Raw genomic sequence first — 22,387 nt, 5'->3', positions numbered from 1 at the left:
CTCTGATTTGTATCAAAGCTATCTGACCAAAATATATGCACAAAAGGAGCCCACAAACTACACTGAAGCTTGTCAATCTCCAAGTTGGCGTGCAGCAATTCAAGAAGAGTTGAGTGCACTACAAAAAAACAAAACATGAGATATAGTAACCCTACCAAATGGGAAAAGAACTGTGGGATGCAAGTGGACATTTAGAATCAAATACAAAAGCAGTGGAGAGATAGAAACATTTAAGGCAACACAAATAGCAAAGGGCTATACTTAGAAGGAAGGAATTGACTTTCATGAAACATTTGCGCCTGTTGTGAAAATGAACACCATAAGAGTGGTTTTATCAATGGTCGCAGTAAAGAAGTGGAGTTTACATCAACTTGACGTAAAAAATGCTTTCCTCAATGGCAATGTAGATGAGGAAATATATATGGATCTGTCACAAGGTGTTGAATGTAGCTCAGTTCCTAAGGCAGTGTGCAAATTGCTAAAATCTCTCTATGGACTGAAATAGTCCCCTAGAGCATGGAATGCCAAATTCAGTCAGAAACTAAAAGAACTCAACTATATACAAAGTGCTTCAGATCACTCGTTGTTCACTCACATTTCTAACCAAGGGAAAACTAGTGTGGTTATAGTTTATGTTGATGACATATTATTAGCAGGCGATGATGACATGTTTATGGAACTCACAAAGATAGCTCTCAACAGCCAGTTTGAGATCAAAGATTTGGGAAGCTTGCTCTATTTTCTAGGAATAGAAGTAGCTCAATCATCTAAAGGAATTTTTATGTGTCAACAAAAATATCTACTTGATTTACTAAAAGAAACAGGTATGCTAAATGCAAAAAAGGTAGAGACACCAATGGAAGCAAACATAAAACTTCTGAAGGATGAAGGAGAGTTAGTTAAAGACACAGGGAGCTTTCAGCGACTTATTGGAAAGATCATCTAGTTGACGTCCACAAGGCCTCACAGTTTTTTATGCTATAAACAGATTAAGCTAGTTTATGCACTGTCCAAGAAAACAACATTTAGAGGCATTGCGTAGAATAGTGAGATTTCTCAAAGGAACACCTAATAGGGGAATCCTTATGAGAAGAGATGGAGGTCTGAATGTTACAAGCTATTCAGACGCCGATTGGGCTAGAGACCCCAATGACAGAAAATCAATTGCTGGATATTGCAGTTTCATAGGAAAAAACTAGTAACCTGGAAAAGTAAAAAGCAACTAGTTGTAGCTAGATCAAGTGCGGAAGCTGAGTACAGGGCCATGTCATTAGCTACATGTGAATTGTTGTGGATCAAGTATGTCATTACTGATCTTAGTGTCAAAGTGGATGAAGCAATGTAGCTCAAGTGCGACAACAAAGCTGCAATGTACAACTGTGCTAATCCAGTGTTTCACGAAAGAACAAAACATATAGAGGTAGACTGTCATTTCATCAGAGAGAAAGTCCAGAAAAGCAAGATAAAACCCGTGTTTGTTAGAAGCGAAGAGCAGCTAGCTGATGTATTTACAAAATCATTATGTAAAGACAGTTTCAATAGAATTATAAACAAGTTGAGAATTCTAGAATTAGGATCCCCAACTAGAGGGGGAGTGTTAGTGTGTAAGACACAACTCTAGTTGTGAGACTGTTATGACAAGCATAACAGCTCACCCTCCAACAGATTGTACAACTGTAATGTAACAAAAGTGTGTCACATATGTATAAATAGTTTGATGTAAAGAAAGAGAAAAATATACATAAATAAAAATTGCGTGAAATGCTTCTTCTCTCTGTCACTTGCGTGTGAGCTTCTTCCCCTGTTTTCTGCAGACTTCTGCAATTCCTCACAGGAGTTCAAGTTTAACAATATAATCCTATTTTAAAGAAGTTAGCATATCTTTCAAATCTTCAATGAGTTTTGTCTCACCATATTAAAATATTAAGTGCCTTTTTGATAATCTGAATATGATGGTTATTACTGTGCCAAAAATTTAATTTACTAACTCATCATTGCCTTTAAATAAACTTTTCTCACCAGTCATGTGGTTACTACAACTATTTTCTAAAATATACATGTTTTGGTTACTTATGCTTAAAATTTGTACTAGTGAGAAAATGATCACTTTCTTTTTCCACAAAATTTGCTTGTTGCTTAGCTTTGTGACCATTTTTTGTTTGCAAAAATAGCATTGTATACATCTTGAATGTTGGTTGCTTAAATTGTTTCTCTCACTATTATTGTACCTTTGATATTTTGACCATTTGTGGCCTCTTCCTCAACCATGATGGTTGCCTCGATAGCTTCTATTTTCACTTTTATTTCCACTACAATTAACCTCCTTATTGTCATTCTTTGATGAAAAAGCATGTTGTGTGCTTTTTCTACCCCATTTATTTGTTGTTCATGTTCCAACACCGTGCCTATTAATGCATTCAAAGTATACAAAGAAAATCTTTACATTCCTCTGTGATTGTAACGATGTGGTCAAACCTTGGTAGCAGACTTTTTTAGTACTTTCTTAACTACCTTTTGATTGGTAATAGTCTCCCCAAACGTCTCCATTTGGTTAACAATGACAACAAGCTAAATATTAAAGTTTGGGCTGGCTTACTACCTTTCATGGATAGTAATATCTCAAATTCTCTCCATAGAGCTTGAAGCTTTACTACAGTTATTTCTTATTGCTATGGAACTCTTGCTTCAATACCATCTATGCTTCAGCCTATTTGGTTGTATTTGCAATCAGTGGAAATATGGCATCTGACTCGACTTGTTGCTGGGCCAACAATGCCTTGGCATCCCTCTTCAATTATTCTTTGACATTACCTAGTTCTTTACCTAGAGACTCCAAAGATTTTGTTTCTACATATCTATTATCAACAAAATTCCAAAAATCTTGTGAAAGAAAAAAAAATTCAGTTTTATACTCAAAAAATTCATAGTTATGTTCCTTAAAAATGCACACCGAGGACTATGACAATTTCAAGATACTGGAATTCGTATCCGTTAAATTACCTAGATGGGTTTCAACTCTCCCGACGGAAGCAATTCACCTTAACTGAACTTCCCAACTCCAATTCCTTTGATCAACACCTAGCCACTCTGATACCATAGATTGTAGAAATATCTTTATCACATGAACTAAGATAACCTACAGGATCTTAAAAATGAGAAAACAAACTAGAGAGGCTTCACAAAACTTTGTTTCTTTTCATTTCATACTTTGCTTCAGCTAACATATGGGTGTATATAGTGAGACAATACATATAAAAAAAGCATACACTATTAAGGCCCATCATTCCTATTCATTTCTTTCCAATAATTATCTATGACACCTCAACTCTTGTTAATGATGACCCACTGTTTTATACCACCACAAAACTACAGATTCCTTGCATATCCGGATAGACCAAAACATCTATATTTTATCGTACAACTATTTTATATTCAAGATACTTAACAACATGTTCACATGTACCATTAATTAACCACAACTCTAAAATAAAAAGATTCTTTCACTTTGGCATGAACTCTAAAAAACTGATTTCAACTCATATAGCAAGAGAAGGTGGTGGGGGGAGGCTAAGGGAATACTTAAGAAAAAATTATCTCCATCTTTTAACCCTTTTACATTCATTTTTGTACATTTTCCAAATTTCCACATTTTCAATTGTTTTCACTTTACTTTATTCATTTTATATTGTTTTGAACTTCTTCAACTTACTCTAACAAAGCCTTGTGTGAGAGAGAGAGAGGAAGTGAGAGAGAGGGGAGAAAGAAAGGAAAGGCGACAGGGGCAACCATGGCCAGCCGCAAGAGGAGGCAGACATTTGGGGGCTTAGTGGAGAAAAGGCACCCAAAGAGTCATGGGGCTCTGACATGGGGTTTGGGGCATGATGGAGTAAGTAGTGGGGGTCTTAAGTGACAGAGGTGGAGTTCGATGGAAAGTGCAAGGTGGAAGCAATTAGTGGTAAGGGTTTGGGCTGTTTATTTACAATCAGTTTCACAATGAACAGAGCAAAGCTGGTTATATGTGGTGTCCCATGTACAAATTTTTTCATGTGCTATTTTAATCATGACAAAAAAATGTCCATGATGAATATAAAAAGAAAACTTTTGTAGGGACAAAAAAGAAAACTAAAAAAGAAGATTTTAGGTTTTGATGAAGGTAAAATGTGTCAGTCAGTATATATATATCGATGACCAATATACCCCTATGAGCGGCAAAAATGTCTTCATTTTTTTGGGTTCTGCTCACAAGTATTATCTCATACATCTGCATTATTTCATACTTTTGTTACTATCTCATGCACATTATCTCATACATCTGCCATTATCTCATACTCATGTTGTTATCTCATTTGTCAGTATCATACCCATCATTTTCTCATATTCCAATCATTATCTCAGACGCTACTTTCTGTCTCTATCTTAGATACTATAGTATAAAATAGTGACAAATGCTAAGAGTATGAGATAATGACTGGGTATGAGATAATGAGTATGACATAACAATACGAGTATCATACTAACAGAGGTATGAGATAATAGGTATAAGACATCATGAGTTTATGATAATGACAAGGGCATGAGATAATAATAGTGGGTATGAGATAATGCGTATGAGATAACAATAGGGGATATGAAGTAATGACAAAGGTACAAAATAATGAAAAATAATGTGATAACAACATGATTAAAATTATTCATTATGCACGTGAAACATTTGGGTATTAAAGTAAATCTACATATCGGTAGTATGGTGCACATGGTGTATGCTCGTTATGTACACGAAACAACATAGAGAACTTTCTTAAATAATGAGATAACATGATTAAAAATATTCATTATGCACATGAAACGTTTGGGTACTAAAGTCAATATACATATTGGTAGTATGGTGCACATGGTGTACGCTCGCTATGTACACGAAACAACATAGAGAACTTTCCTAAATAGAGGGCACAAATAGAGAATCAGATAGTCTCTTAGAAAATGTTTGACAATAATAATATGTTGTTACTGTTGCATAAATCTGATAAGAAAAATTGGGTCAGATTTGTGAAAATATTGTTACACAGTATTTTGTAGGTCCTAATATATGGGGCATATTTATGGAATAGTGACAACTTGTTATCAATGCCACTCACCCTTTATTTGAGATAAGAGAGTAGAGCTTCCAGTGGTGGGTCCCCATGATAGAGCTTCCAGTGGTGGGTCCCCATGAGAGAGCACTCAGAAGAGTCCCACATGGGCAAGCAAGAGGGAGAGAGCCAGTGGCCTGATCTTAGCAGTCTCAAGGCAATGGTCCCAATGGCGGCCCAAGAGAGAGAGAGAGAGAAAGAGAGAGATTTATGACTGAGCGACGCATGAAAGGGATTTCTGATAAAAAACAAACAAACAAAGAAAGAAATAAGATCTCCAATATAAAACTTTCTACTAATTACAAAGCTTCATTTAAAATAATTAATGATTCTAAATATAACCTTGAATTCACAAAACAAATGACCTCTCCCTATCGCTAAGATTAGATAATTAAGTGAAAAAACATTTCACAGAATATAAGGAGTCCATCAAAGTACTGCCCCTTAGTCAACTTTATCGGCATCTATTTGTGAGCTTTTAGACGGTACTGTTGTGCATATTCATGCACCTGACATGTAGAGCCATTGGGCTAGCTCGTTCATTTTCTGGATAGGCTTTTCCAGATCGAAATGCACAATATACACCCAAATTTACTTGTTAAAGAAAAGTCAAAAAATATGATGTGTACATCATAATTTACAATAAATTTCACCCATTATCAATATCACCTCGTATAGGAGTAATGTATGTATCATCCAATATGTGTTGTATTGACCTAATAAGATAGAAGGTCAATAGAGATATTTAATTTTTTTATTTTTAAACCAATATAAAATATACTAAATTATTTTCTAATTCACAAAATAAAAATAAGCCAATGCATCAGGCTGATACGGACATGATGCATACATCATCCTGTCTTAGCTTTCATATATATATATATATATATATATATACAATGGAATTAGACATTAAATTTTTATATTTCTATTAGTTCTTACATTTATCTGTTCATCATTCACCTATGCATTGAGGTTGTGAATAAAATGCATAAAACACCAATTGGCACCATGGCGTGGGCAGGTGGCACAATCAAATGTCTCATAGATATAAAGTAGTAACTTTATTTTGAGGATTCTGAAGTAGTGAAAACCGTTAAAATGCTAAATTGGGACATTGAATAAGGCGACAAATAACCTAATCGATTATGAAAAGGCAAGTGGCAGGATTTTTGTTTTCTTTTCTGCCAGTAGTGCTTTGAAATATTTCTAAAACGAATCACACCCACCGGCTTGAATATGTTGACTAGTTTGTTCAATAATTTACCAAGTCAGAGGATGATGGAGAATCTTTATTTTTTAACGCTATAAAGTTGCTGTTTTGTTTGTTTTTATAAATTTTAAAATAATTTTGTGTCCTTAATTGGATCCCAACATGCAAGTTGGCTATTTTAATATTACTAATTTTCTAATAATTGTTGTGTGGACCGGAGCTGCGCAGTCGGTCAGGCCGTACTAGCTCATGAGCTGACCTACAAAAGCTCGATAGTCACTCAACGGCTTCAACCAAGTCCAGCCCTTTCCTTGGCCCTGTAATAAAGATCGGGATACCGATGGAGAGATGACGCCGCATGTCTAGTCTTTTCAACTGAAGCGTCGCTGGCTTGACTTTTCCTTAATGCGCACTGACGACCGGGAGTAATGAGTGGAGTCAGAATCTCGCAGGCCAACAAAACAATCCATACGAATAGTCTTCAAGTTCCCACCTTATTAAAGATTTGATAAGGCCGGAGAGGGAGAGAGAGACCTCAGAAGCGAAGCCGTCTTGATCATGGTTCTTCTTGTAGTACAGATCCTATTCCTGCTCCTAACTACGTCCTCCATGGGAGAGCATTTCATCTTCAATGATTTCAAAGGAGCCAACCTCAGCTTAGATGGAGCGGCCGCTATCACCTCCAATGGCCTTCTTCTCCTCACCAACGACTCTCACGTCGAGGCTGTGGGACACGGCTTTTACCCTCGTCCCATTCCCTTCAAAAAATCTTTTTCTTCCACTTCTTCTTCTTCTGCAAGGAATGCCACAGTCACCTCCTTCAGCACCCGTTTCGCCTTTGCCATCACCAGCCAATTCAGTAACACCAGCTGCCACGGCTTGGCATTCGTCCTCTCTCCTACTGCCGGCATAGCCGGCGGGGTGCCGAACAACTACCTCGGCCTCTTCAACAACTCCAACCCCGGCAATTCTTCCGATCACTTTCTTGCCGTGGAGTTCGACACCTGTAACGACCCCATGTTCAGAGACATCAACAACAACCACGTTGGTCTCGGCGTCGACTCTTTGGTCTCTGTCACGGCTGCTCCTGCTGCCTACTTTGTGACAGACAATTCAAACGAGCCCATAAACCTCCAAAGCGGCTTTCTAATCTACGCTTGGATAGACTACCAGAGCGATCGCCAGCTATTCGACGTGAGCATTTCGCCATCGACAGACCCTGTGAAGCCAAAACGGCCTCTTCTATCCCAGCCTATCAATCTCTCCTCTGTTGTCGAAGACTTCATGTATGTTGGCTTCTCTTCTGGAGTTGGTAAACTCTCCGGCAATCATTACATCGTTGGATGGAGCTTTAGTACTGATGGAGCGGCTCAATCTCTTGATGTCTCCCAACTCGCGTCCCTTCTCCATCCAAATGACAAAGCGAGATCAAGAACGTACGTCATCATAACCTCCGTTACAGCAGTAGCGTTCATAGTCATTGTCTCCATTGTCTGTTTATATGTAGCTTTTAAAATCCAAAAGAAAAAGAAGGAAAAGCTTGCTGATATAATGGAAGATTGGGAACTAAACTACCCGCATAGATTTCCGTATAGGACGCTTTACAGAGCTACCAAGGGATTCAAAGAGAAGGAGATCTTGGGCAGAGGTGGTTTTGGTAAAGTGTACAAAGGCGTCCTACCAGGAACTTCCACCGAAGTTGCAGTGAAGAGGATCTCCCACAACGGGGAACAGGGACTGAGAGAGTTCATAGCAGAGGTCGCAAGCCTAGGAAGAGTGACTCACAGAAACCTTGTTCGACTACTCGGTTGGTGTAGAAGACAGGATGAGCTCATTCTTGTGTATGACTTCATGCCAAATGGTAGCCTTGATAGGTTTCTCTTTGATGATGCAAAAGCGTCAAACTTGATTTGGGAACTGAGGATGAGGATCCTCAGGGGGGTTGCTGATGGGCTGCTGTATCTTCACAAAGGTTGGGAGCAGGTGGCGGTGCATAGAGATGTGAAGGCCAGCAATGTCCTCTTAGATGGAGAAATGAACGCAAGGTTGGGAGACTTCGGGCTTGCAAGACTTCACGATCACGGCCAGAATCCACAGACGACCTGCGTGATGGGCACTGTAGGCTACCTTGCGCCGGAAGTGTACAAAACAGGGAAGGCCACAGTTTGTGCAGATGTATTCGCCTATGGCGCCTTGCTTCTTGAGGTGGTGTGCGGGAAGAGGCCGATTTATACATGGAGAGATGGCAATGGAGGAGAAGAGGAGATAATTTTGGCTGAGTGGGTGCTCGAGTGGTGGCAGAAGGGGGATATAACTGCGGCTGTGGACCAGAGGCTACAGGGAAGGTACGTGAAGGAGGAGGCTGAGTTGGCGCTGAAGCTTGGCCTGCTGTGCTCACGGGCAGCGCCTGAGGCGAGGCCTACAATCTGTCAACTGGTTCAGTTCCTCAACGGTGAGGCCTCGATGCATAGGGCGCTGGAGTACATGCTATTTTGAATATTCAAAATAATACGATCCATTTATTTGACTATTAATATCCCTAACTTTGTACTAATTGACTTGACAAATAGTGCAAGCTTTCTTGAACTCAATTTTGTGCTTTAAACCAACTTGAATTGGGTAGGGACACGTAGGATGTTTAAATATAATAAATGAAGAAATCTGCTATTATTTTGACTTGTTCATATACAAGTCAACAATGGGCATTTCTGTCTTTGTTCAAAAACCCTCTTTCGCTTTATGTAAGGGTTCGATTTTACCTTTTCTTTAATTTTGTCTTGGTCTGCTATTTTGGCGGAGCTTCAGTAAACATGGAGACTCCACTACCCAGCTCTCTCTCTTGCTGCAGCTTCTTGGTTAATAGGTGTTGTAATCCAATGGTAGGGCGTTTTTGATCGAGGGATCTTCGTCCCCTTGGAGATCATCAAGTTTGTGAAGGTGTTTTGGACAATTATTCTCTACTATATTTATAAAAACACATATGTTTTCGGTTTTGAAATGGGAAAAACATACAAATGATTGAGGGAGCATTTGGGGGCAGAGAGTCACTGCATAGCAGTACTGTTTTGTAAGGGGTTTACTTGTTTCAGTATCTCTGATGTCGTTGTACTTGATGCTTCATATAATAGTGAATCCTGTTGTGTTCTCCGTGTGGATGTTGGAAGGCAAACAACCTATCCGAACCACATAATTTGTTGTCGTCTACGTGATTTGGTTTCTCTAATTTTCTACCTGCCGATTTATTTATCTATTCACTTTCTCAATTTCTCATACACAAGTCTCTTTACACCTTACTCTGGTTTTCTGTTTGCAATCTGGACTTTGTTGAAATAACATATGGTATCAGAGTCAGGTTGCAATTTTTTTGTGTTTGTGATAGTTTGTTTTAGTGATTGTGACATCAAATATGTCAACAACTAAGTTTGAGGTGGACAAGTTTGACGGGAAGATTGATTTTGGTTTGTGCAAAAGCGTATAAAAGTCATTTTAGTACAGAATAACTTGCATAATGCTTTACTTGGAAATGAGAAATCAGGGATCAAATATGCTAATTGGGATTAGTACAATTCAACTCTGTCTGGCTGATGTGGTAATATATAATGTTACAAATGTAGATACTACGACTAATTTGTGGGTAAAATTAGAAAATTTGTATATGTCAAAGTCTCTCACAAATAAGTTGTATTTGAAAAAACAGCTCTATAGTTTACGCATTACTGATGGGACAAATCTGCTTGAGCATCTGAATGCTTTCAATAAATTAATTACTCAACTTCGTAGTGTTGGCGTTAAGATAGATGAAAAAGACCAGACCCTTCTTCTTCTTTCATCTATGCCTAAATTGTATGACCATCTTGTGACTACTATTCTTTATGGCAAAGAAACTTTAAAGCTGAAAGAAGTCAAGACTATTTTGCTTTCAAATGAAGCCAAACATAAGCTGAATCATGGAGAAAATTTGATGGTAAAAGAACATAGTCATGAGAGAGGTCATCAAAAACATAAATTCAGCAAGAAATTCAGGTTTCGATCCAAGTCAAAGGGTAGAGACAACAGATGCAGGTATTGCAAAGAAGAGTGACATTAGAAAGTTGATTGTCCAAAGCTTAAGAAAAAAACATAAATAGAAAAAGAAACAAGCCAAAGAAGCAAGTGTAGTATCAGACGTCGATGGAGATGTGTTGGCCATTTTTTCAAGTAATAATCTCCAACCTGATGTATGGATTTTAGATTCTGGATGTTCATACCATATGTGTCCTGGTAAGTCATAGTTTGATTCTTATACATAATGTGATAATAAAAAAGTGTTAATGAGAAATAATAAAGAATGTAAGTCAGTTGGAATTGGAACCATAAAAATAAAAATGTTTGATGGTGTCATTAGGACTTTAACAGAAGTTAGACACGTTCCAGATTTTAAAAAAAATCTTATTTCTCTTGGTACACTTGATGTTAATGGTTTTACTTTTAGTGGTGCTAATGACATATTGAAAATGAACTGAGGAGCTTTAGTTGTCATGAAAGGAGAGAAAGTTGGATCTCTATACAGGTTGATTGGAAAAACTGTAACAGAGATAACTGCTATCTCATCTTCTTCAGCCCTTTTTTATGATGATACTGCTTATTTTTGGCATGCTAGATTAGGCCACATGAGTGAAAGAGGAATTCAAGAGTTGCATAATAGAAGGTAACTCATAGGTATCAAATCATGTAAACTTGAATTTTGTGAATGTTGTGTTCTTGGTAAACAGTGTAGATTTAAATTTTTAACCTCTACAAAAAGAAGTAACGACATCTTTGAACATATCAATTCAGATGTATGGGGGTCTGCACTAGTTACAGCTAAAGGAGGGGCTAGATTTTTTGTTCCGTTCATTGATGACTACTCTTGAAAAGTTTGGGTATATTTCCTAAAGTATAAGTTTGAAGTACTTGAGACATTTAAAGAATGGAAAGTGAGTAGAAAATCATACAGGTAAAAAGTTAAAGGTGCTAAGAAGTGACAATGGTGATGAGTATACATCATCTCAGTTTGAAAATTTTTGCAAAGTTGAAGGGATCACTCGACATTTCACTATTTCAGGTACACCATAGCAGAATGGCGTCGCAGAGAGAATGAACAAAACTTTAGTTGAGATGGCTCATTGCATGAGGTTGTTTGCAGGTTTACCAAAAAAGTTTTGGGCAGAAACTGTTAATATATCATGTTTTTTCGTAGATAGATCTCTTTCTACAGCATTAAATCTGAAAATGCCAGAGGAAGTATGGTATGGTAAGCCAGTTGATTACTTTGACATACATATTTTTGCTAGTCCTATTTATGTGTTATTGCAAGAAGGAGAAATAAGCAAACTTGATGCTAAATCAAACAAATGTATCTTTCTTAAGTACAAAGTAGGCATGAAAGTGTATAAAGTATGGAACCCCGACACACAGAAAGTAAAAATAAGCAAAAACGTAGTCTTTGATGAAGCTTCCTTGTTAAAGAAAATTCAAGATTGTGATAAAGACATTGAAAAGACAAACAATCAAATTCAGCTAGAGTGGAGTAATGACAAGATCAACCAAATTTTAGAAGAACCATCACAAGAAAGTGAGGAAGAGGAACAACCACTTGAAGAACCATATTCTATTGTAAAGGGTAGAGAAAGAAGAGAAGTTAAATTACCTTTAAAATTTCAAGGTACAGTAGCATATGCATTTTCAGTTATGTATACTGAATCATTGACTTTTCGGGAAGCAATAGAAAGTAAGGATAGTGAAAGATAGATGACAGCTACGAAAAATGAAATGAAGTCCCTTCAAAAGAATCAGATATGGGAATTGGTAAGTCTTCCCGAAAGAAAGAAAGTTATTGGCTGCAAATGGGTATTTAGAATAAAAGAACCTTCATGTGCAAAGGAACCACCAGTGTACAAGGCCAGGCTGGTGGCGAAGGGCTATGGTCAGAAAAAATGAGTGGATTTTTCAAAAAATTTCTCCCTAGTTGAAACATTGTTCGATTAGAGTTTTCTTAGCCATGGCAGCTATTAACGATTTGAAACTTGAACAACTAGAGTCAAAACTGCATTTTTACATGGTAGCCTAGAAGAAGAAATATATATGCTGCAGCCAGAAGGATTTATTCCAGCAAAAAATGAAAAGTTAGTGTGCAAATTGAAAAGGTCACTCTATGGCTTGAAGCAAGCACGACTGTAGTATGAAAGATTTGACACCTTTATGTTGGCACAAAGCTACAATAGAAGTAGGTATCACAGTTGTGTTGATTTTTGTTTTTTGAATGATGGTTCTATTATTATTTTGATGCACTATATGGATGACATGCCTATAGCATGCAAACACATCCTAGAAATTTCTAAGTTGAAATATGAACTTAGAAATGAATTTGAAATGAAAGATTTGGGATCAGCCAAAAGAATTTTAGGTATGAAAATTCGTAGAGATCAAGAGAAGAAAAAACTGTGGTTGATACAAAAAGAATATGTTAATAAAGTGTTGGCTAAATTCAATATGAAGAATGCAAAATAAGTATGCACTTTACTTGCACAACACTTTAAGTTATCTTTAAAACATTGTCCCCAATCTCAAAAAGAGAGCAGAGTTATGACCATATGAACATATGTTAATGCAGTTGGAATGTATTATGTATGCTATGATATGCACTAGGCCTGATTTATCTCATGTAAGTGTTGTCAGTAGAAATATGGCAAATCCAGGTCAAAGACATTAGGAGATAGTAAAATGGATTTTGCGATATTTGAAGGGCTCATTAGATTTTGGTTTACTATTTCAAGCAAGTACAAATATTTCTGATGCTTATCAACAACATGTATATATTTACTCTAGGTGGAGACCCAATCAGTTAGAAAGCTGCATTACAAGATATTGTTGCATTATCAATAACTGAATCAAAGCATATTACTGCAGCAGAAGCTACCAAAGAAATAGTTTGGTTAAGAGGACTTGTTAATGAACTGGGTATTATGCAAGAAGGTGTCAAATTACAATGTGACAGTCAAAGTACAATTTATTTGGCTAAAGATTCAGTTTATCATTCAAGAACTAAACATATAGATGTTAAATACCATAAAATCAGGGAGTTGTAGCAAATGATGAAATTCAATTACAAAAGTGGAGTTGCAACATAATGTAGTAGACATGTTGACAAAACTTCTCACTACAACTAAATTTCACCATTGTCTGTGCTTGGCTCAGATTCATGTTAACATGTTTGGAGTCTTAGGGAGAAGGGACATTCATATTGAATAGGATTGATCTTTTTTTTTATTATTATGACCAAATCAAAAAGGTAGAGTTTTGCTATTATTTTGACTTGGTCATATACAAGTCAACAATGAGCATTTTTGTCTTTGTTCAAAAACCCTCTTTCGCTTTATGTAAGGGTTTTCCCTTTTTCTTTCTTTTTGTTGTGGTATGCTATTTTGGTAGAGCTTCTATAAACATGGAGCCTCCACTACCCAACTCTCTCTCTTGTTGTAGTTTCTTCATTAATAGGTGTTGTAATCCAACGGTGGAGCGTTGCGATCGAGTGATCTTCGTCCTCTTGAAGATCATCACGTTTGTGAAGGTTTTTTGGGCAGTTATTCTCTATTGTATTTATAAAAACAGGTATGTTTTCAGTTTTGAAGTGGGAAAAACATACAGATGACAGAGGGAGCATTTGGGGGCAGAGTGTCACTGGTGTAGCAGTACTGTTTTCTAAGGGGTTTACTTGTTTCAGTATCTCTGATGTCATTGTACTTGAGGCTTCATATAATAGTGAATCCTGATGTGTTCTCCTAGTGGATGTAGGAAGACAAACAGCCTATCCGAACCATGTATTTGTTGTCTTTTGTGTGATTTAGCTTCTCTAATTTTCTATCTTATCCATTCACTTTCTCAATATCTCATACATAAGTCTGTTTACTGGCTGTTTACACATTACTCTGGTTTTTTGTTTGCAATCTAAACTTTGTTGAAGTAATAGAAATCAACAGGAACTGGTATATCTTCTTTAGGAGAAACCGAGTTTAATGATTATTACAAATCATTTTAAAGTCAGCTTCTTCATAAGCTTTCTTGTTCTCAATATGTTCATTGCTACCAACGATGTTGCTTGAGAAGGCATGATCACTCTTATGGCTACAATAATGACTGGTTATGGGACCTTCCTTTTTTTGCTTTTTTATGGGATCTTGTTGGTTCAAAGCATTTTGATCCACAATTTTTTTGGTGTTTGATGCTGCGAAGTATTCTGAAATTAATTGCATCCATATATACTGATTTCATCCATGGCCTTGACCATGTTAGAAGCCATACCCTCTACATCAGCCTTAAATAGCATTAAGGGTATAGATGTCAATATATTCAATTTAGATTCGATATCCGACCGAACTGCTTCACAAAAACTCAGACGTGAAAAAAAAAATACTTTCAATTGAGAAATCATATCCGATTCAGATTTAGAAAATGACATCTAATCGGATCCAGATATACATAATATCCAATTGGAATTGGATTTGGATCAGATCTTATTTTAAATAAATATCCTATATTTAATGCCCTTGCCTTTTGAAAGTTGGTCAGATATAGTTTAAAATTCAGATTCGGATTCAAAATTAGATATAACTTTTTTTGTTTCATTTGCATTTGAATATAAATATTTGATATACGAAAAAACAGATATGTTTAATTATATATCCAATTTAAATATGATTCATTGGCAGCCCTAACTAAGGGGCCATTTGAGAATAGTAATAGTATGTTTCTATCATATGTATCTACCTGCTTCAAAAATTGGGACAGATTGATTGATTAGCACCAATTTTTGGAGCAAATACATAAGATAGTAAAATATTGTTATTATTGCCAAATAACTCTTAAAGGCAATTTGATTGATCACCTTAGAGGCATCAAGTAATTGATCAAGATTAAAATTCTCCATGAGTTAATAATTGTTTCGCTTGATTATCACACAACTGAACATAGGACAGAAGAGGAAATTTGACTCTGCAGTGATGCAAGTAAAACTTTCATACTTTTCACAAAGTTCTTTTGAAGTGATTTGATTGAGGTACTCATCAACAATCATGTGATGATCAGCTGCATGCATTAAGGGCATCAGTAAGTACTTTTATTTTCTTTAGATGTGAAATCATGTCCATATTTCCCTTCTTAATCTGACAACGAGGCATCAATTCAGGAAGCCGGAGGGTTCTTATAAGAGAAAAAAAAATAGTAACGCAGAAATTTCGTTACAAAAATGATTTTGCAACCAAGTTACCATTACTAAAACCAAGTTAGGCTCCCACCGCTACTTATGCAAGCCCAAATTTGCAGCATAGACTTTTCATCGGTGGTCATGAATCATTAGTAACAAACATTTAGTTTCATTTATAATTGATTCAGTAACGCGAGTTTATTTCGGGTGAGCAAGGGGTATTAATCCCAAAGCCTGAAAAAGGCCCGAAGGCCCCCCCATTCCCCCTGCCTCCGGGGTCCTGAGCTGTGTCGGTGTCAGCGATAGCAACGGTGCATCCTTCAGCTTAGATGCCGCACCCTACCGCCTTAAGACACAGGAACATAGCACCCACGAGAATCGAACTAGAGACCTACCTTAGTACAGGCCCCTAGCTCAACCAGCTACGCTATGCCCCTTGAGGCCAGTATCGCGAGTTTATTAGTAACATAGCTTGTAACGGTGATTTTCATTTCTGAAAATGTTGAACAGTGAAAAATCTGTGTTACTAAAAGTCTTCCATGTTGTAGTGATTCTTAACTATTAGTGAGTAGGTGGAGTATTAATAGACCTTTAACCAAATGGTACAACAAATATGTTACTGGAACAGGTCCTTAGCACCAGTTTGGGACCATTCCTAGGTCCAACAACATGAACGACACGTTCCCTCACACGAGCTTAATAGGAAGAAGCCAGCAAATGCGGCTATCTTGGAACGAAAACTCTCAAAACAAAGTCTGTTTGCGCGGTTTCCGATTTATTTCAAAACCAATTTTCTGCCTTTTGTAAATCTGTGGACTCCCATGGGCCATGGCCCCACCTCATTTTTTTTTAAATTTATATTTATGTGTAAATTAAAAAAAGTTACTTATCTTACATAAAAATTTTGAAAAATAATATTTCGGTTCATGTCAAAATTTAAAATTTAGTTACTTTAAGTCGATCCCCGTCGATCCCCTCAACGAAAACTTTCTGGCTTCACCCCTAGGTAAATCTATCTCCCTTTGTTGCTTCCCGTGCAATGGATGCATCTGGCAGGGACCTTGGCCTGTGGTTCGGACCTCCATCTTGCAGCATATCCCTGTTACTTCTCTCGCAGTAGGACTCCAGCTCATGAAGACATGTAAATTCCTCTTCCCCACTCTTTTCTTCTTTTGTTTTTTCTTATTCTTCTTCTTAGTGAGTAGGTGGAGTACAGATGGACCTTTCAACAAATTAAGTGTATGAACATATCACCGTCAAACTTAGGTTTATAATATGATAGAAGGTTCTTCCTTCGACCTAATGACCAAACCTGGTTATGTGCACACCTCTGTGAACAATTTTGCACGTGGATGTTCAATGACCAAAATGTCCTCGTTAAAATTCTAAAAAAAAAAAAGCTTTTTTAAAAGGTAAATAGGGTGTGGGAAAATGAAAAAAGTCTAAAACGGCCATTATTTTATAAACATTTCAAAAATGCCCCCAGCCAACGCAACTCAATCTCCTTAACGACTCCCAAATAAACCGACCCCAGCTTCACCGCTTCCCCAGCATAATGAACAAAAGGGAAGAACTTTTAACCAATTATAAATCTTCATTTTAACTAATTTGAACATTAATTATCCAAACCATGACCTTAAACAACTGTGTGAAGGTCGCTAAGTATAAACTAAAACTTTCCACTAATTAGAAATCTAATTTTACTTTGAACATTAATTATTCAAAATGTTATCATCTTGAGCAACTATACGAAGTATGGCTGGGGTTGCAAAATGTCAGCATAAGATGATAGTTCAAACAATACAAAGAGTGCACAGATATTTCAATGCCCACTTACAGGTGATTACTGTATGATGTGTATTTCAATGCCCATTTACAGGTTATTACTGTATTATGTGTTGCAGAGCTTTTAAATGGTGTTGTCCACATTCATCCGACTGCAAGTTCACTCATTTTCTAGTATAGGGTTTTACATCCCACTGCACAAATAAGTGCAAATATATACTCAAAAAAATTATATGTTTAGAAAAAATGAAAATTGTGACATGTAGATATCAGTCCGCATGGGGCTAACTGATGCTGATGAGCAAGATTGCCAATTTTAATTAAATTAATTTAACATATTTTAATTTGTTTTAGATTGACAAAAATATTATGATGCAAGGCCAATATGTAAAAGTTCCTTTCGGCCGATATGCCATTCCATAAGCACTTAAACTGATATGGTGCCTGGCGATATTGCATTCTATAACAAACATCGGTTTCCTTTCTTAGCTTACAATTCAATATTGTTTACATTTTAAGTTTCTGCATTCTCTTAATTCTTATACTTTGGAATCTTCTTTATTCGTGGAAGCAGTCAGATTTTAAATAAAATACATGAAACACTAAATTGCATGCACCAAACAGTGGGCGGCACAATCATCTCCCATCTATAGGAAGCACTAACTTTTTTTTTTAAGGATTTTGAAGTTCTCAAAGCCGTTAAACTTAATTTGTTGGAGCGTTTCTCATTCTATGCTAAATATAGGTTACATATTAATGGGAGTTGTTTATCAAAAACACAAAATTAAATAAGAGATAAAGCATTCATTTTAAATGCATACATAATAATCCTTTACGAGTCATTTTCTCCTTAAATTTTTTGATAATTTTCATTCCGAAACTGGCAAATCTTTTGCCTCGTTTGAAAGATAGAAAAGATTTGTCTAAAAGAGCACCAGAAAAAGAATCTGGAAGTGGCAGGTTATTCCACGCTGGTTTGACAAAATACTGGCAAAAGAAGTAGGATTTACTTATTTTTGTATGAGTTTGGTCAAAAGGAAATTTTTCTTCTATAAAAAAGAGAACTATTATAATATGTTTAATGCATAATGCACGACGTCAATTATATAGATGTAGAAGTTTAGTTCCACCTAAAAAGGGTCTAGAGGAAATTATAGATGAAATTACAACTACACAAATTGCATGATACGAAGTTGAGAATGTTTTCTCTAAATTAATTTCTCAAGTACTTTGTGTCCTACTAGATATCAAGATGTACCATAATTATTTTAGCTGCTGCTTTGAATCATTCTAGTGTGGATTAGGTCCGAACACTAGGTCAGGCACCGCTGGGCCACTAAATGCTTAGGAAGCCTTGGTGGGCTTGAAGGAAGCCTACCTCTTGCCTGGTGGTCACAGCCCAGCCTAGGAATAATTGCACAGTACAAGCCGCACTATTTGTTTAGCATCTAATTATCATTTTTTGACATCTAGTATTAGTTTATATATTTTTTCTTTGTTTTTCTCTCAACTATCTATTTATTTCAATGAATGGCTCCTGCCTCAAACACACACATGTAATAGATCGTCTATTAATTTCTCATAGTAAAAAAAAAATCATGAATTTTAAAATATAGTAAGACTAAAAATATTCCACCTTAACCATGGAAAATAACCTTAAACAGTTAGATACTCTAACCTTAGTAAAGCCGGTGATTAGGTTCAGTCCAACCCATTAAATAAGCGTAGGTGCGGCCAACTGAGTTAACTTGTTTTGACAATTATTTTTTTTTATTTTGTATCATTAAAACTATGCTAAAAAGTATATTGTATTGCTAACAACTATGTATTGTCCGTGAATAAACTTTTTGCAACAGTTTTTAATGACATAAAATAAAAAATAACAATCCACCTATCCGCGACTGCGGAGTCTGGTGTTAGTGCGGACAACTCAGTTAATTTACCTAAAACTCTGCCGACGTACCAACAAAAAAAAAAAGTTAGGCAGCAAGCCGACCAAATTCAGCCGCCTGTAGTGGCCCCACGGCAGGACTACGTGATAAGGCACAATCCCTGACGGATTCCTAGAGCTTTACCATCATCCGTTTGTCGCGCGCCGTCTGTCTGATCCGGTCCCTGAGTTGCTGCCCTTTGTTGAATGAACGCACGTTAGCAATTGACTCTCCGGCGGCAATCAGGAGGAGTCCGTCTCTTGCACGAAAAGCAGAGAAGTCCAGATCAAAAGCTTTCGCTCGCTCCCACCTTCAAAATTTGAAGGAGCGAAAGAGATCAGAGAGACTGGAGGAGATCAGAGAGACTGGAGGAGATCAGGAGCCGTGTCGATCATGGCTCTTCTCATGCTGGTTCTGTTGCTGTTCCAAACCGCTGCCTCCATGGCGGAGTCTTTCGTCTTCCATGGCTTCAAAGGAGCCAACCTCACCTTAGACGGAATGGCCGCCATTAGTTCCAATGGCCTTCTTCGCCTCACGAGCGATTCTCACGTCGAGGATATGGGCCACGGCTTCTACCCTCTTCCCATTCGCTTCAAAGATTCTTCTTCTGCAAGTAGTGCCACAGTTACCTCCTTCAGCACCCGTTTCGTCTTCGCCATCACCAGCCAAGCCCCTAGCTGTCACGGCTTGGCCTTCGCCCTCTCCCCCACCGACGGCATCGTCGGCGGGGCGGTCAACAACTTCCTCGGCCTCTTCAACAACTCCAACCTCGGCAATTCCTCTAACCACATACTCGCTGTCGAGTTTGACACCTGCAAGGACCCCATGTTCAAGGACATCAACGACAACCATGTCGGTATCGACATCAACTCTTTGATTTCTGTCTCTGCCGCTCCTGCTGCCTACCTTGCAGCGAACAATTCAAACGAGACCATCATCCTGCAAAGCGGCTTTCCGATCTTCGCTTGGATAGACTACCAGAATGATCAGCAGCTCCTCAACGTCAGTATTTCACCATCGACAGAACCTGTGAAGCCAAGCCGGCCTCTGCTTTCTCAACCTCTCAATCTCTCCTCTGTTCTCGAAGACTTCATGTATGTTGGCTTCTCTTCTGGAGTTGGAAAACTCTCCGGCAATCACTATATCATGGGATGGAGCTTCTCCACCGATGGAGAAGCTCAATCTCTTTATCTCTCCCAACTCCCTTCCCTTCCCGTTCCAAATGACAAAGCAAGACAAAAGAAGTACGTGATCATAGCCTCTGTTATAGCAGTAGTGTTCATGATCGTTGTCTCGACAGCCTGTTCGTATGTGGCTTATAAAATGCAGAAGAAGAAGAAGGAAAAGCTTGCTGATATCATGGAAGTTTGGGAACTAGACTACCCACATAGATTTTCGTATAGGACACTCTATAAAGCCACTGACGGGTTCAAAGAGAAGGGGCTTTTGGGTACTGGTGGTTTTGGTAGCGTGTACAAAGGCGTCATGCCAGGAACTTCGACCCAAGTTGCAGTGAAGAGGATCTCCCACAATGGGAAACAGGGACTGAGAGAGTTCGTAGCAGAGGTCGCCAGCTTAGGGAGAGTGACTCACAGAAGCCTTGTTCGACTGCAAGGGTGGTGTAGAAGACAGGATGAGCTCCTTCTTGTGTATGATTTCATGCCAAATGGTAGTCTCGATGAGTTTCTCTTTGATGATACAAAAGCGGCAACCTTGAATTGGGAACTGAGGATGAGGATCCTCAAGGGGATTGCTGATGGGCTGCTGTATCTTCACAAAGGGTGGGAGCAGGTGGTGGTGCATAGGGATGTGAAGGCCAGCAACGTCCTCTTAGATGGCGAAATGAACGCAAGGTTGGGAGATTTCGGGCTTGCTAGACTTCACGAGCACGGCCAGAATCCGCAGACGACCGGCGTCATGGGCACCGTAGGCTACCTTGCGCCGGAACTGTACAGAACAGGGAAGGCCACAGTTTCTGCAGATGTATTCGCCTATGGCGCCTTGCTTCTTGAGGTGGTGTGCGGGAAGAGGCCGATTCATACATGGAGAGGTGGCAATGGTGGAGAAGAGGAGGAGATAATTTTGGCTGAGTGGGTGCTCGAGTGGTGGCAGAAGGGGGACATTACTGCGGCTGTGGACGGGAGGCTAGAGGGGAGGTACGGGAAGGAGGAGGCTGAGTTGATGCTGAAACTTGGCCTGCTGTGCTCGCAGGCGGTGCCCGGGGCGAGGCCTACAATGCGTCAAGTGGTTCAATTCCTCAACGGTGAGGCCTCGATACACAAGTCGATGGGCTTGCCGGGTTCAGTGTTCTACGAAGACGACGGAGCGGAGCACAAAGGTCTCCCTTCCTTCAGATCTATGCAGTCTGACTACGACGAATCCGATTGATTCTGCTTGTTAATCTGCTTGACTCCATGGTCTTAGATATATATGGTCCATGAATGGAGCTTTGGGGCTAGGAAGATCACTTCCACCGAAGCCTTTTTCCTTCTTCCTTTGTTTTGGAAATTTCCTGCACAAATGCTTAGTTGAATAGATTGAGAGGGTGAGGAAGGGAGAGAGAATCTGCTTATATTGTTGACATTTCGTCTGATAGTAAGTATGAAATTTACTTCTATGAATTGACTACTCCCACAGAAGTGGTGGCCCGATTTATGTCTGAGCCCAATTTATGTGTCAATGCCCAAGGAATACTGACTTTTTTAAAGTTGAAGCATGGTTGGGTTGCGGGAAAAGCGAACACGACACGACAAAGAGATGGCCACTCATTTTTCATTACAAGAACCATAAAATATAATAGTTTTTTAAGTATACATTTGATGCGATCAAAAAGAAGAATGACAGTGGGCAAAAAAGGAACTTACAATGGGAAAGGACAAGGGAGCCAAGTAAAGGAAGAGGACGTGATTTTAGGGATCTCAAAGATAAAAGGACGTTCCTGATGCTACCAATGGCAAAACAAGAAGGAAGCTGTTGAAGACTTTGAGTATGCAGATAAAGCTGGAAATAAAGTAACTTTTCAAGCTAAAGATAAGACAGATTTTGAATTTAAAGGAGAAAGTTACCGTAGTAGCAATACTCAAGGGAAATATTTTATGGATGGTTGTAA

At 38.2% G+C, this 22,387-nt stretch overlaps 2 protein-coding genes across 2 annotated transcripts; both read left to right on the top strand.

Annotated features, from left to right (window-relative positions):
- The first annotated feature begins 6,863 nt into the window (after nt 1–6,863).
- LOC116256394 (L-type lectin-domain containing receptor kinase S.4-like) lies at nt 6,864–9,047 on the top strand. The gene has a single exon (XM_031632751.2). It carries the CDS (start codon nt 6,901–6,903, stop codon nt 8,836–8,838), a length of 1,938 nt encoding a protein of 645 aa, XP_031488611.1. The 5' UTR covers nt 6,864–6,900; the 3' UTR covers nt 8,839–9,047.
- Nucleotides 9,048–19,365: 10,318 nt separating this feature from the next.
- LOC116256712 (L-type lectin-domain containing receptor kinase S.4-like) lies at nt 19,366–21,933 on the top strand. The gene has a single exon (XM_031633153.2). The coding sequence runs from the start codon at nt 19,672–19,674 to the stop codon at nt 21,664–21,666; it is 1,995 nt and encodes a 664-aa protein (XP_031489013.1). The 5' UTR covers nt 19,366–19,671; the 3' UTR covers nt 21,667–21,933.
- Nucleotides 21,934–22,387: the final 454 nt, after the last annotated feature.

Source organism: Nymphaea colorata, chromosome 6 (genome assembly GCF_008831285.2).
Source record: "Nymphaea colorata isolate Beijing-Zhang1983 chromosome 6, ASM883128v2, whole genome shotgun sequence".
Taxonomy (NCBI): domain Eukaryota; kingdom Viridiplantae; phylum Streptophyta; class Magnoliopsida; order Nymphaeales; family Nymphaeaceae; genus Nymphaea; species Nymphaea colorata.
The sequence above is the reverse complement of the archived record's forward strand: the minus strand, read 5'-3'. Positions and strand labels throughout refer to the sequence as shown.